This window comes from Trachemys scripta, chromosome 2 (assembly GCF_013100865.1).
Source record: "Trachemys scripta elegans isolate TJP31775 chromosome 2, CAS_Tse_1.0, whole genome shotgun sequence".
NCBI lineage: Eukaryota > Metazoa > Chordata > Testudines > Emydidae > Trachemys > Trachemys scripta.
This window is the reverse complement of record NC_048299.1, coordinates 154,885,735-154,900,030: the sequence shown is the minus strand read 5'-3', so window position 1 is coordinate 154,900,030 and position 14,296 is coordinate 154,885,735. Positions and strand designations below refer to the sequence as shown.

The following is a 14,296-nucleotide window of genomic DNA, read 5'->3' as shown; positions in this document are numbered from 1 at the left end:
ATTATCATTTAGTCCCCTTCTTCTGCAGTCCACAGCAGAAAGCATACTGAAGATCAGGGCTTGTTTGGTGTATAAACACACAAATAGTCCAAACTTGTTATTGCTGTAGAGATCAGGTGGAAAAGCACCATGTAGGCCAGGAGATTGTATTCCTCAATAGCTGGCTGGCAGATGAGCCAACACAATCGGTAGTGATAGCCATTCTGCCACCTTCCTTTTTATTTTTTGGAGTCCGGGTGGGGAATCATTGGCTAATGCTCTCTATCATTTCTTCTCTGTTTCCCTTGCTTCTGCTTAAGGCCTGTTCCTTGCTCGGGTATTTCCTGCTCTGTCCCAGCCCACCTCGTGGCTAGAGAGCACAAACACTTCCATACCTCTGGCTAGCCATGTTAGCCTAGGATTATGATGGATGTATCTGTACCCCACAGCCAAAAGGTACTAATATCCCTCTTAAACCAGCTCTACAGATTTGGGGACAGTGCCACCCAGAGGCACAGTGAGAGAACTACTCACCTCATTTGGGCTGCTCTACAGTCTCAGCCTTCGTTTTTTTTCCCCTCTGATCAAGAAGCCCTTCCTCTTAGGCAGGCAGGCAGGCAGGCCCTTTGCTTCAGCGGTCTTTCAAAGCAACCGCCCCCTCCTCCAGGACAAGCCAGTCTCAGTAAACATCAGCCCCATGTTATGCAGGCCAGTTGCCATGCAAGATGTAACAAGCAGCTGTCCCCCAGCGTTCATCCAAAACATTGGAACATAAAAATAACATCTTTAATAGCTTTGTCATTGGCACAGATGGTATTCAAATTCACAACGGTTTTATTAACATACTAGATCAAACACCACCCTTTGCAGCTCTGACGAGGGCCGTTCAGACTGCATGCAGTGTTGAAGCTATGTAACATGACAGGCTGATTCAAGAGTGTGTTCTTTTCAGTTACATTTAGAAGATAAAACCCACGGCTGATTTAACCAAACACGCGCACACAGAGAGAAGCCTTTTGCCATGAAAAGCAGGTATTGCTACTGGTGACTAAGGTCTCCTCATTCTTGCAACAGACAAGACCCTGAAGCCGACTGTCAAAATGCGAGTTACAAAACAGATCTGCTGTAAACACTGTCAGTGAAACTATGTGCTGCAAGCCTGGATGAAACAGCTACTGTGATGGAAGAGCTTCCCCCTTCTCACTTTTAGAAAGAGCAGAGGTCAGGGCCAATGAATAAGTGAATTTAAAGATTTGGGAACTATATTACAGCATCTGTGCAGTGGCAATACAACTGATTTCATGTACATCTGGACGTAATGGGGTAATAATACTTCGCATTTCTGCAGCACCTTTCCTCCGAGGGTTTCAAACACATTACAAACAAGCAAGCCTCACAATCCTCCATGTGAGGTAGGTCAGTATTATTATCCCCATTTGACAGATGGGGAAACTGAGGCACAGAGTGGTTAAGTGGCTTGCCTAAGATCACACAGCAAGCCAATGGCAGAGCCAGGAGTCTGAGACACACAGTTCCCTGCTCTAGCCAGTAGAGCACACTGCAACCAGACTTATCGGGTAGTACGTAAATAACTCAACACTTTACGAGGGGAAAAGATTAAAGGCTTAAAAGCCGCCTACAAAGACAGGAGGAGATATGTCACCAGTGGTAAGAGTTAGCAATGCCAGTCTGGAGAGGACAAATACAACCTCTGGTCAGCCAGCACACTCGCACCTTCCAATTTATGTGCCAAAAGCAGCGTGCCATTGACTTGCACTAGCAACTGTGTTCTTTATTCACTCATCTGTTCGTTATTAGAACGGATATATTCTCTTCAGTGTCAATACTGTTAAGTGTTATCGATGTGTGTCTACAAAGTAACTTCTACCTAGGCATACGGTAGCTATTGAGCCACATACCTTCTCACTCGAGATGAGTGGGTATTTAGAGATGCCTCTGACAAAATTAAAACTGGCTAACCAGAAGTTAGTTCTCCGTCAGGTAAACCACGCCTCATATTAAAAATATAATCACAGACTGCTGGAGATGCCTCTTGCTTGTTAATAACTCAATTCTAGTGCTTAATCAGTTTATCCAATATAGTTATCCAAAAGTGATTGTTCTTAAAAGTAGCTAAGATACTGAAGTCATTTTCAACCACAAGTTTTCTTGTTGGTGGTGGGTTTAAAAAAAAAAAAAAAAAAAATTCCAGTTTCTACTCTCATACAACAATCGTTATAGGTTCTGAGACCTCTGGTCTATTACCAGGTATTTCCCCTTGCTAGCATGACAAGCTGTCACTACAGAAGGAGGTGAAAGTGCATAGTTAAGTCTCCATGGTGTCCTGTAGTTTAGAGCATCTTTCCTCTTTCCATTTAGTGCTCTTGCACAGCCAAGGACTCCACTTTGCTTTTAGCGTCACTGGCGTTGGCTGGTTTGTTGGAGTAGTCCCGCTCTCCAAAAATAATGTTTCCAATCCGGACGTTTGTGGATCCAACCTCAATCTGTAGAGAGAAGAGGGAACAAGACAGCCCTCAGACACTGTGGCTGTCCCACAGAGCATTAGCCCCATCAGTAACCCAGCTTGGGGGCTTAACCACTAGGACACACAAGAATGCACAATTTCTCTATTCCCACATGCAATCTCTGCTCTATATTTGGGCTTCAAAGTGCCCTTTTGATCATTTACTCCAGTAGTAAGCCATAGCGCAAGAGGTATCCACCAGTGGAACAAGTTAGCAAACAAGCTAGCCGTATTCCCATGCTGACAGCAGATCCCAGAACAGACCCGAGTTTGCTAGCCCTGTGCTTGCATGCTTTAGAACAAAAGAAGAGAGGAAGGATGGCCCAGAGTTTAGGGTGCTAGCCTGGGACTTGGGAACGTCGGATTCAATTCCTTGCTCTGCCACAGACGCCCTGGGAGAGCTTGGGAAAGTCACCTAGTCTCTGTGCTCCACTGTACAATGGGGATAATAGCGCTGCCTTGCCGCACAAGGGCGTTGTGAGGAGAAATACATTAACGATTGGGAAGAGCTCAGACACCCCAGGGATGGGGTCCATGTAGGTACCTTAGATACACAGGTTGTGTCCTTACTAGAACTAGTGCTCAAAGTCACACTAATGTGGAAGTCACTGGAGCAAGCCTTACTCCGGGAAGGGTCATGACAAATGGGGGAAGCTATCAAACAGAGAGATCAATGATGACCCAGTTCTAGGCTTACAGTTAAGATCAGCTGTGCTCCTCATGAGACTTAGCTTCAGAATCTCCGTGCAGGATGGGCTGCAAGGTCTGGCTGTTTGATCACTATCCCTAGAGGGAGGTAGTATCAGTGGGATGACTGCTACCTTAGATCTGGGGTGGCCAAAGGAAACCAGACTTACTGCATGCTGATAGTCTGTGGACATGCCCATACTCAGCTCAACTTTCTCAATGGGGATATTTAGCTTTTCGCATACGTCCTGTCGCAAGGATATCAACACCTAAGAGAGGAAACAAGGGGCAGATTACACACTGCGCAACAGTTACACCGAATGCTTTTCACAGTGCCCTGGAACAAGCTTTCGGCTCTTCTTTGGAGATTCCCGACATCTGACTGCAGTTCCCATTCTCCCTGTTCTCAAGGACTCGTTCCTGTTTTTAAGTTACCTCGTGAGCTTTTGGAAATTTACAATGCAGTTTATCTATAGGCCACATTAGTGAAAATACACACAAAAGCCTTCACATCCTCTCAAGGGATACAAGTGTCACAGCAGTGTGCCTGGAGCAGGCCTGCTAATTCAGAGCAGCAATGGGACCTTACGCTACTTGGCCTCAGACACAGGTCCCTCAAAGCAGAAAACAACAAAGGCAAGTTGTGGTTGAAGCTTTGCCTGAAGGCAGATCTGTCTGATTAGGCGATTCAGTGCATTTCCTCAGCAATTTTCACAACATGGGCTCCTATGAATGTCCTGGATACAGCTCAGGAGAGGACAGGTGGGATTATGCAAAGGACCAGGCTGTTATAAGTTATACTTCCTTGTAAGTCCCTGAATTGGACAACATTGTCACCTTTGAACCTCCAGGGATAAGGGTGCATCAGCATTTCCAAATCCTGTTGCCAGGGGTTTATACCCTGACTGAAAAGCTTCCCTCCAAGGTGAAACTGTCCTAACCTGCGTTTTAGAACTAGGAATCAGGAACTCCCACATTCTCATCCCAGCGCTGATACCAATGGCCTCTGCAGCCACGAACAAGTCATTAACCTCTAGGTCACTCAGTTTCTCTTTATGGAATAGGGGACAATACGATTTACCTACCTCAGAGGGGACTAAGGGTATTGTCTTCAAAATGCTCTGCAAACCAAGAATGCTCTAGAAATGCCAAGTATTAAGGAGTGAACACTGGAGCAAGTTGAAGACTATTTTCATTTGGAGCCTGTCATATTTTGAACATAAGCTCTTTGGAGCAGGGACCGTCCGTGTCAGGCTAATACAGTGCCTCGCAGATAGGCGCTGATCCTTGACAGAAATCTTTAGATACTACCACAATACAAACACCAATCGACAATTCACTTCCTTCCAATGCCCAGGAAAGGTTTGTAGAACACTTCATTAGTTACCAAACACAAGTGACACTGGGTAAGCGTAGCTACTGCCAGTTACAGATGTTTTCTATATCTTAATTAAATGAGAGTTTGTTAGAGAGGTTATCTGCCTCAGAAAAGGGAAACTATTTGTTCTGTTACAAGGTGTGACCTATGCAATCCAGAAGCCTCTTCCTGATCCTGACAAGGCCTGGTCTACACCTAAAACTTGGATCGACTTCGCAAAGTCACTCAGAGGCTTGAAAAAATGCACACTTCTGGAAGGGGTGGATTTACTTCAGTGATGGAAAACCCCCCTCTGTTGCTGCAGCGTTTGCACTACAGCAGCGTAACTGCAGCTGTGTCACTGTAGCACTTGTAGTATAGACGTACTATAAATCTTTGCAGCATTAAGGTTGTGATCACATGGTGGGGCAGCCTTTTAAGGGAGCTGGGCTTAGCTACAACTGTGTCTAATCATGCATCGCCCAGGCAATAGGCCCTAGGCCAGGAATCAGGCATAGCCTGCAGATCACCTGGTCCTCAAATGAAAGGCCAGCAAGCAGCTCAGTTAGAAGAGACCCCTGCAGGGACTTGGGGAGAGCCCCCTTTCAGGTCCTTTCCCCACCAGGTAAGTGGAAGACTCTGCTGGAGACACCTCCTGTATACACCGGGCAGAGGCAGAATCCCTCCAAGGAAGAGGCTCGAGGAGACACCATGCACCCAGACCTGGGGATCTGTTCTGGTTTTGAAAATTAAACCCATCCCTGAAGAAAGGGACTGAAATTCTGCTGCCGTTGGGAGTTCTGACACCACGGCTGGGAGCTGGTCGCACTGGCTTACAGTCACGCTACTGTAAGAACGCATCTCCCAGCAGGCCTTTCTGCAGTCAGCCTTTTCAACTGGAAGAGCTAAGCAACAGTAGCCCTTAACTGGCTGTTCTGTAACTGGATGCTGCACCTCTCTCAGCCTGCTGCTATGTACCCACTTCCTTGCCTCACTGCGGAAGAGATGGCACAGTCTCGGTCACTTGGGTTCATGGGAGCTGTATGAATAGCGTGGGGGTGGTGGTCTGTTTAGCGCTGCACACATTTAGCTCTGTCCTCCACAAGCCCTAGACAGGATTACTGTCAGAAGGGCTAAACTGTGGTCCCACGTAATGGGAATCTTGCCACTGATTTCCAGTGAGTCCAAAGACTTGGCCCCAAGTAAGTCTTACCTGGAAGTCAGGATTTGGTCCCTTACTAAGGTCATGTCCAAAGCTGCCAATTGTCATCAGACCCACAAACTCCAGGCTTGGACACTCCTTGATTATATGCTCCACTGTTCCCACTGTTTCTCCAGGTGGGAGACCATGCTTACCTGAAAAAGAAGGCATATACCACAATGGTGAAACAGCAACACATGCCAAACTCCATATCGAGTTCCCTGCTCAGAGCCAGAGGCTGCCTAGATATGGTTTTCACTTTGTTGTAATTTAGCCCACTAAAAATCTACGGCCTACAGCAGTATCAAACTAGACGCTGGGGCTCTCACAAACGGAGCACAGAGTGGTACAGCCACTTGCAGCCCTTCAAGAGCTGTGGAACATCTGGGGTGATCTAGAGGTTTTAGAGCATTGAGAAGTCTCCTATGCATTCTCCTTAGCGCTGCCACCTTGGGCACTTGGACCACTTGCTTCACCTGATGAAGGAGCAACACCCAGAAGGTCTGCAATACAAAAAAAATCTATCGATGTTAAAAGAAAATCAACCTTGAAAGAGATGGTGACAGTGCCTTGCTTACTCTGTTCTCTGCAACACTTCCTCTGTGCTTTCAAATATGAGCCTTCGTCTACACTTAAGTTTTGCTGGTATAACTACACTGGCAAACCCTCCCGGTGTAGACATGCCATTATACCACGAAAAGAGCACTTGCCTTTCAGTATAGCTTACTCTGGGTCAGTGAGTGAAATAAGGCAAACTGGCAAAAGCACTTTTTGCTGCTATAATAGCCTCTATGCCAGGGCTTTTGCCCGTGTAGGTGATTTGTTAAAACAAAACAAAAAATGCTCCCCAGCGGACTATAGCTATGCTGGTAAAAACTTAAGTGGAGACCTGGCCTAAAAATGCATGTGTCTGTCTCGTCACATACCTGCTTGATTTCTGTTCGGCAAGCTAGGCTGCCCTCCTGTGCCCCCACGTTTCCAATGGCATTTGAAACAAACATTTTGTTTGCTGCACAATTGAGGCCAGGTCAATGTGAGGAACAGCATTAACTGCTCTGGTGATGCCAGCAAAGGACACCCAAGCCATGCTTTTCTTGTTCTCCTGCCGGATTTCCCGCCTCCCCAATTTCTCAGTGATAATGCAGGTTTTTTAATTGAGCTATTCAGACTGGAAAGAGATACTCCATTTTAAAACACTGAAAGCAGATTTAATTTCAGACCTAGAGTAGCTCTTTAAATACACACATTAGTCTAACCCAGCTATATTGTACCCATCAACAGTGCTAACAGAACATGAATGTCATTAGCTCAAGTGTCCAACCACTTACTATCTTCTCCACTTGTCTTAACTTGCACCATGATTTTTAACCTCTGCGGTGAGCCTTTTTTCTGCCACGAGCTGTTGACTTTGTCTGCCAGTTTCACAGAATCCACCGTTTCCACCATAAACAGATTGGGAACAGCTAGGGAGAAATAAGGCAGATTTGAAGGCACTTCAAAAGCACAAACAGCTGTAGCTGGAACACCGTCTGCCTCCACTGGCAATAGCCTCTTGTTAACTGTCGCCAGGACCTCCCAAGTCCCAATCCCGAATCCAATACATTTGCCTTGGGCAAGTCTTTTCACCTCTGGATCTCAGGTTCCCTATCCATAAAACGAAATGAACAGAACCACCCTCCCTCACAAGGGCTGCGAGGATTAGTCTGTGTTTGTACAGCACAGTGAGAACGTACGGCACTGTAGGAGCTAAATGCAAAATGGCATCCAACTTGATGGTACAAATGTAAGTGGCAGAGATGGAGAGAGAAATTTTGGTTGCAAACCAAATGAAATAGTTGAAAATCTCTGTTAAGGAAAGAAATGGATTGAAAGAGGATTTAACCTGCCACAGTGCTTTCTAAAACCTTAAAGCTGCAGTGCGGGAAGCGGTTAGCTTAAAGTTCTATTTACACCCCCAGAGCTTACTGTATTTTTCTTGCCTTGCTCTTTGTTACCAAGGTCATTTGTACGAGGAACATGGTGACTGTTCTTTGGATCATCTGCTCCTGCTGTTTACTCCCCACTTGAAGTCATAAGCCTCTCTCTGGGAAGCAGCAGGGGCAGAGGAACAAACATGCAGACAGGCATCAGTAACAGAGATACAGAAACAGAATGATCTTGTCACCAGGTTTCCACGAGGCTTCAATCATTCTTTAGCGCCATACACCAAAGACAGACTTTAGACTTTGCACAGCACGTTCAGTGTGCTACATTGTGCATTTGCCATGGAACACACAGACTATGTTAGGCCAATTTAGCAGATGTGGCAGTTCAGCTTGACTACTCGCTACAAATGGCACATACCAAAATATCCCTCCGTTGTGCGACATCATCTCCCCCATTCTTATAAGAGGTCACAGTGACCCAGCATAGAGAGAGCTTGGGCTGTAGAAGAGCTAAGTAAACAACAAAAATTCATTGATCACTGGATCAATGAAATACTATTCCAAGAATTGCCAGATGGGATTGGACCATAGCCCCATCCCAGTTCAGGATCCTGTCTTCCACAGTAGCCAGTGTCAGCTGCAACAAACCTCCAGTGAGTAGGTATGAGTCTCTACTCCCCAGGAAGTTTCCTCCTCACCCCCAACAGAAGTTGGTACATACCCAAGAGGTTTTACAACCCTTAGAGTTGGGTCCGCAAAAGCCCTAGTGTAGATGCAGTAATACAGGAGTGTGTTTTCTGATCTAGGCCTTGTCTACACTACAGAGTTTTGTCGAGAAAACAGTGGAGGCATACACACTGAAATGCTCCTCCCGCCGACGTAACTCCCCTGCTATGTGGACATAATAAAACCACCTCAATAAGAGGGGTAGGGCTTATGTTGGTGTAGTTAGGACAATGCAGTCTTACAGGGGCTGTTGGCTGTCATTCTTGTCAATTTCATGCTCCACTGGAGCCATGAAATTGACAAGAAAGCCAGCTCAAAGCTGGGCTGCTGCCGGGTCTCCACTCCAAGCCAGACTGCCACCCAGGCTCCCCGCTTGGGCTGCCAGCTAAGCTCCCCACTCCTCCTGTCTTCCGGGAGCACGGCAGCCGGCCAAACTCCGGATGCGGATCTCCCCACCGGAGGCGAGAAGCCCCGGGTAGCTGGCCCCCCACCCCCACTGCTGGCTGGGAGCTGGAAGGCGACAAGCCCCAGGGGCAGCTGGGTTCCTGGTGTGGAGCTGAGAGCCCTGGAGCTCTCATCCCCCCCACACTGCCCCTCTTCAGTCAGGACGGTAACATGGACAGCAGCCACCACAGTAATTACTCCAGTGGCAGTAAGGTCGACTTATCATAGGTCAACTTATCTTTGTAGCGTGGACATAGCCACAGCTTATTTTGCTGGATAACAGATATATCAGAAGAACCACCCATCGGTACATATAAACCGCATCTACACTAGGCGGGTTTGCTGTATAGCTATACCAGCCAACACTGTCTAGTGTAGCCAAGGCCTCATTTAGGCACTTTTGAAAGTTTTACCTTGAAATCTCAGAATAGTCCCATTATCCATGCACTTGTCTAGTCTTTTTTAGTCCTGCTAGGCTCTTGGTCTTTGATGTCTTGTGGAAATGAGTCCCACAGGCTGCGTTTTATTTTAGTGTATATGAAAATTCATGAACACAAAAGCAGTTCTCTCTTTCAGTCAGAGGCAAATATCAGAGACACCAAGTCATATTCTCCCAACTAAGGGGCTCCCAGCTCTCTGTGCAGCAAAGGTATCACAGAGCTATTTTGAATTGCCTCCAGCCAGCAGTGGACTATGGCAGGGGATAACAGCAGACAAAAGTAAAAGTAAAACATGAAGCCAGGACCATGCTTTCGCGGCCTGTAATCAGCTGCACTAATGGGTTAATCAAGCAAGTTATGACATAGGAAGAATTTGTTGCCCCGGGATACTGAGCTTAAAGAAATTAAATTAAGTTTACCAATCAGTTTGTTGACATTATTCCTCTGCAGATGGCCTATAAAATGCCATTTAATCTCTGGACACGAAGACAGAATCTGAGAACAGAGAGAAAGAGTTAATCAGGTTTGAACTGCAATTTTTTCACTAACCAAAAAGCATGTGGGGCTGTTTGTGTCTAGGGGGAAAAAATCGCCAGGCACCTCTTTCTGTAATTTACTGAGGGAAGTTTGGCTCAGACAGTGCTTCTGGTACAAGTGAGATTGGTTCCTGTGGAGAGGACTAAGGGAACAGAATGTTATGCAAAGAGTGGGCAAAAAACTAACCGTAAAACAATGTGGTTTTTCAAAAGCAGGTCATTATCACTGGTCTTTGCCACAGGAGATACAGGCTGTTCTCAGGTTTTAGAGACCACTATTGCAGGAGTTCTCAAACTGGGGGTCGGGACCCCACAGAGGGTTATGAGGTTATTACATGGGGGGGGTCTCAAGCTGTCAGCCTCCACCCCAAACCCCGCTTTGCCTCCAGCATTTATAATGGTGTTAATTATATTTAAAAAGTGTTTTTAATTTATAAGGGGGTGGGGGTCGCACTCAAAGTCTTGCTATATGAAAGGGGTCACCAGTAAAAAAAGTTTGAGAGACACTGCACTATTGGCAATGCAGGGTCCACACGCAAGCCTCACGACTAACTGCGCTCATAGACAGGAGCTTTAAGAGTTCCGATAAACAGGCCTGAAGCTAAGGATGTCCCATCCTCCTTCAGCCTCCACCTTGATTCCTTAAAACATAGACGGAATGTCTGCCTAATTGTAAAGATACTTTGGGAGTGAAAAGAAGACTATATATATAAAAAAAAAAGTAAACTTACTTTGGAGTCTGATGCCTTTTCTAGCAACTCTTGAACCTGAGTGAATTAAAGACATCCTCTCGTTAAAACTATGTCAGGCACTTCTCCATTTTCTGCTGGAAGAGCAGAGGTACTGTGCCACAACCCGCATTCCTGGGACACACCATACAACTGTACCAGCAAATACACAACTATGGACTTTCCATGGAGTGTCTATGGGGATGATGGTGAGATGGGGACTGCTCTCTCCTCTGTAGCACCCAGTAATGCTCATGGATGTAATACACTGGCATCACAAGCAGAAGGTGCTACATGGAGTATAACACGGACAAGCACCACTCAGCTGAGAGTCTGGCATTTGGTAGAAGACGACTGAAGTTGAGTAGTGCGCTTTTACTTGTATTGCCACATTGAACAGCATTCAGATACAGGGCACTCTCTCTCACTACTTTACCAAGAACGCACATCTGGATTCCCCCCCACACACACACAGACACCTGGCCACAAGCTAGCATCCTTGCTGTACAGGAGGTCAGCTAAAAGTGCTGATATCTGGTACAGAAATATCAAAGTTTCACGCACTGCTTATAGCTCTCCCTTCTTTACCCTGCTGCCTGGGGTTTAATTGCAAAAAGAGAGCAGGATGTAAGCAAAGGAGCCAGCCACGAAATACCACAGCCCAGAATTATGGCTTACTGGATAAAATACCCAGTTACTTCCCTTTCCGTTATGTCCTGCTGTCTAGAATGGAACTATAGCATTTGTCAAGAAATTAGAAGACAAGAATTCATACAGTGGTGGTTAAACAACCTTAAAATAAAGAAAAATGCTCCAGCCCACAAAAGAAAACCTAACTGTGGATTCAAAGTGGAGTCCGCTTTTACTAGTCACCCAAGGGCTAAAGCTTAAGGGTTCACCACTAAAGAGCGAATGCTTGTCAGGCAGTTTCTAAAAGGCATGCTGTAGTTCAAGATCAACTTCTTGGGCCAGATGCAGGATTTCAGTGGGTGAAATTCTATGGCCTGTACCATGCAGTATGCCGGACTAAATCCCAACAGTCCCTTCTGGCCTTAAAGCCTATGAAATAACGGGAGAAAGGTGGGGGCACTTACATAGTTTTCTCCAAAACTGCGTTGCCCTTGATTGTAGGCCTCTATAACCATGTCTGCAGGTTTGGTTTTACTCACAGCCACGAGTCGAGGCTGTACAGCAGGGAGACCCTGTCAAAGGAAGCAGTTATGAGAAGTCAGTGGCATGAATTGACTTAGTTGGGGATTAGTCCTGCTTTGAGCAGGGGGTTGGCCTAGATGACCTCCTGAGGTCCCTTCCAACCCTGATATTCTATTATTCTTTGATTCTACAACTACCAGAACCAAATCTCAGTTGAGAGGGCTATTCCAGATCTAGTGGAATAAGAGTTATCCTCATGGCAGGCTACTTAAAAGAGCCCCTTCTCTCTCCAAAAGCCTGTATTCTAGACCAGCCTGCTCTGTAGTGCAGGAGGTGCCACAATATGCCACTAAGGGGAAGAACTCAATAACTGTCTTGATGAGGATCTCTTCTGCTTGGGGTCATAAGAGCCATGCTGGCGAGATGCTCTAAGGGCTTATCTATACCTGAAAGATATACAGAATAAGGTAGGGTATGAATTTAAAGCAGAGTAACTATTCCTGATTAACTCCATGGGGCTGCTTTTATTCCAACTGCTCTTATTCCAACGTGGAATAAACTAATCTGGAAGAAAAGCATTCACAGATGGACTCAGTCAGAAACAGCTCCCCATGTATATGAGGTCCAGTAATCTTAACTGATAATTTGGCCACCTCTACACTGAGAAAAAGCATCATGTTAGAAGATGCGTTAACTTAGTGTTTAATGTGACTTTGCACCTCATGTAGACAAGGACGTTTTTTCAAAAACCAGCCTAGGGTTAAATGGTTAACCCTAGTCTGCTCCTAAGGTTAGCTACAACCAGTTAGCGTGTCATTAACCACATCTGTCCTTGTCCACATTAAGTACAAAATCATGTTCAACATGTCAGTTACTATGTTTGTTAACTTCCCAACACAATGTTGTTTCCCCAGTGGTGTGACCTTACAGAAACTTTTGACACACATTTTTTACAGCTAATTCCCTACAAACATTTCTTGACCTCTTCCTGCCCAATGGAGCATGTACTTCAGGAGAGTGAGAAATCCCCAGTATAGAAAAAGTAGGGCCTTCTTTCAAGCTCCACGTTATGCCACTCAAGCAGCCAGAGCTGGACGGAAGATGACAGCTGGGAGAAATGTATTGGGTGCTTAGATTAGTTACGCTACCAGAATCCCTCAGGGAAGGCAAAAAATGCCCTGATTTTTCCTTCCATTAGATACAACACAAAAAATACGTGGGCTGGGATAATCCCTTCTGTCGCCCATGCTTTTAGAAGCAGGAGACAGAGAGAGCCGATTAGTAGCCCAGTGCTGACAGGGGTGGGAGATTTTCAGAAGGTAATGGGGAGCATATCTTGGGGATGGAAGGAGGACAGCAGCCCCTAAAGCAGCTGGCACGCTCTGATTAGGTGCATGAGACCCCCATATGCACGACCTAGGATTTGGGGGAATGATAAAAGCCAGACCAATCATTTCAACTGAGGGGAAGGGAAGAGAAAACCCAGCCAGCTCAGGGAGAGACATTCTGCAGCCACCTACTGACTCTCTTTCACCCTCCCCACCTTACACACTCCTTCCCCAATAACCCCTCCCTCCCAACTAGCCAGCCAGCCCCAAACACCTCCTAGGCTAGGCCAACCCAATCCACCCATTCACTCCTTAGCACCCACCTCCCACCAGCCTCCCCCCAGAAACTCACCCTACCACACGGAGCCAGCGGGTGGGAAGAGGCCCTGCTCCCAGTGCTGAGGGGGCTTGTTCCCCAGTGTTACAGGGCCCCAGCAGGTGGGGGTGCTGAGGGGGGAGAGGCCCTGCTCCCCAGTTGTGGGGGGACCCCCTGGGGTGGGGGCAGGGGGGACTTATTCCCCAGTATTAGGGGGTTGGGGGGGCTTGTTCCCCAGTGTTAGGGGGTCCCAGCAGGGGGGAGAGGCCCTGCCCCCCGGTGCTGGGGGGCCCATGGGGCTGGGGGTCCTGCTAGGTTGGGGCGGTTTGTTCCCCAATGTTAGGGGGCCCCAGCAGGGGGGTGGCTGGGGGGAGAGGCCCTGCCGCCCCGTGCTGGGGGGCCCATGGGGCTGGGGGTCCTGCTAGGGTGGGGCAGCTTGTTCCCCAATGTTAGGGGGCCCCAGCAGGGGGGTGGCTGGGGGGAGAGGCCCTGCCGCCCCGTGCTGGGGGCCCAGCGAGCAGGGGTGTGCATCAAGCGGGGCCCTGCCCCTCTCACCTGGGGCCGCCTGGCCACCGCCTGCTGCATCCGCTCCGTTACCGCCCGGAGCGCCCGGCCCAGCCCTTCGCCCGCTGCCATCCCTGCTCTCCACCACATCCCCCGCCGGGCAGCCGCCCCCGGCCCGACTTCCGTCCCCCTCCACTCAGCCAATCGGCGCGCGCCCTCCAACCCATCCGGCCAATCGCTGTGGGAGGTGGGGCCGCGGAAGCGAGGCTGCGCCCTGAAACTGGCCGCGCGCAGCGGCCATTTTGGTAAGGTAGGCCACAGTGAAGGGCTAAGCACCTCCCAGGAGTGGCAGCCTGCTAGGCAGTGCCCATGCACCCTGCAAAGCCGTGCTGGCCCACTCCAGGGGTGCTGTGTGCGTGTCGTGCAGCGGGTGCATTGCATGGACTACA

General features: G+C 47.8%; 1 protein-coding gene across 1 annotated transcript; it reads right to left on the bottom strand.

The window, feature by feature from the left end:
• Window positions 1-743: 743 nt before the first annotated feature.
• On the bottom strand, window positions 744-14,026 carry PLPBP (pyridoxal phosphate binding protein). The gene is made up of 8 exons (XM_034761955.1): window positions 13,899-14,026; window positions 11,642-11,749; window positions 10,551-10,586; window positions 9,703-9,778; window positions 7,077-7,211; window positions 5,761-5,903; window positions 3,361-3,459; window positions 744-2,483 (listed from the first exon to the last, which is right to left on the bottom strand). The coding sequence occupies exons 1-8, from the start codon at window positions 13,995-13,997 to the stop codon at window positions 2,355-2,357; spliced, it is 825 nt and encodes a 274-aa protein (XP_034617846.1). The 5' UTR covers window positions 13,998-14,026; the 3' UTR covers window positions 744-2,354.
• Between the last annotated feature and the right edge of the window lie 270 nt (window positions 14,027-14,296).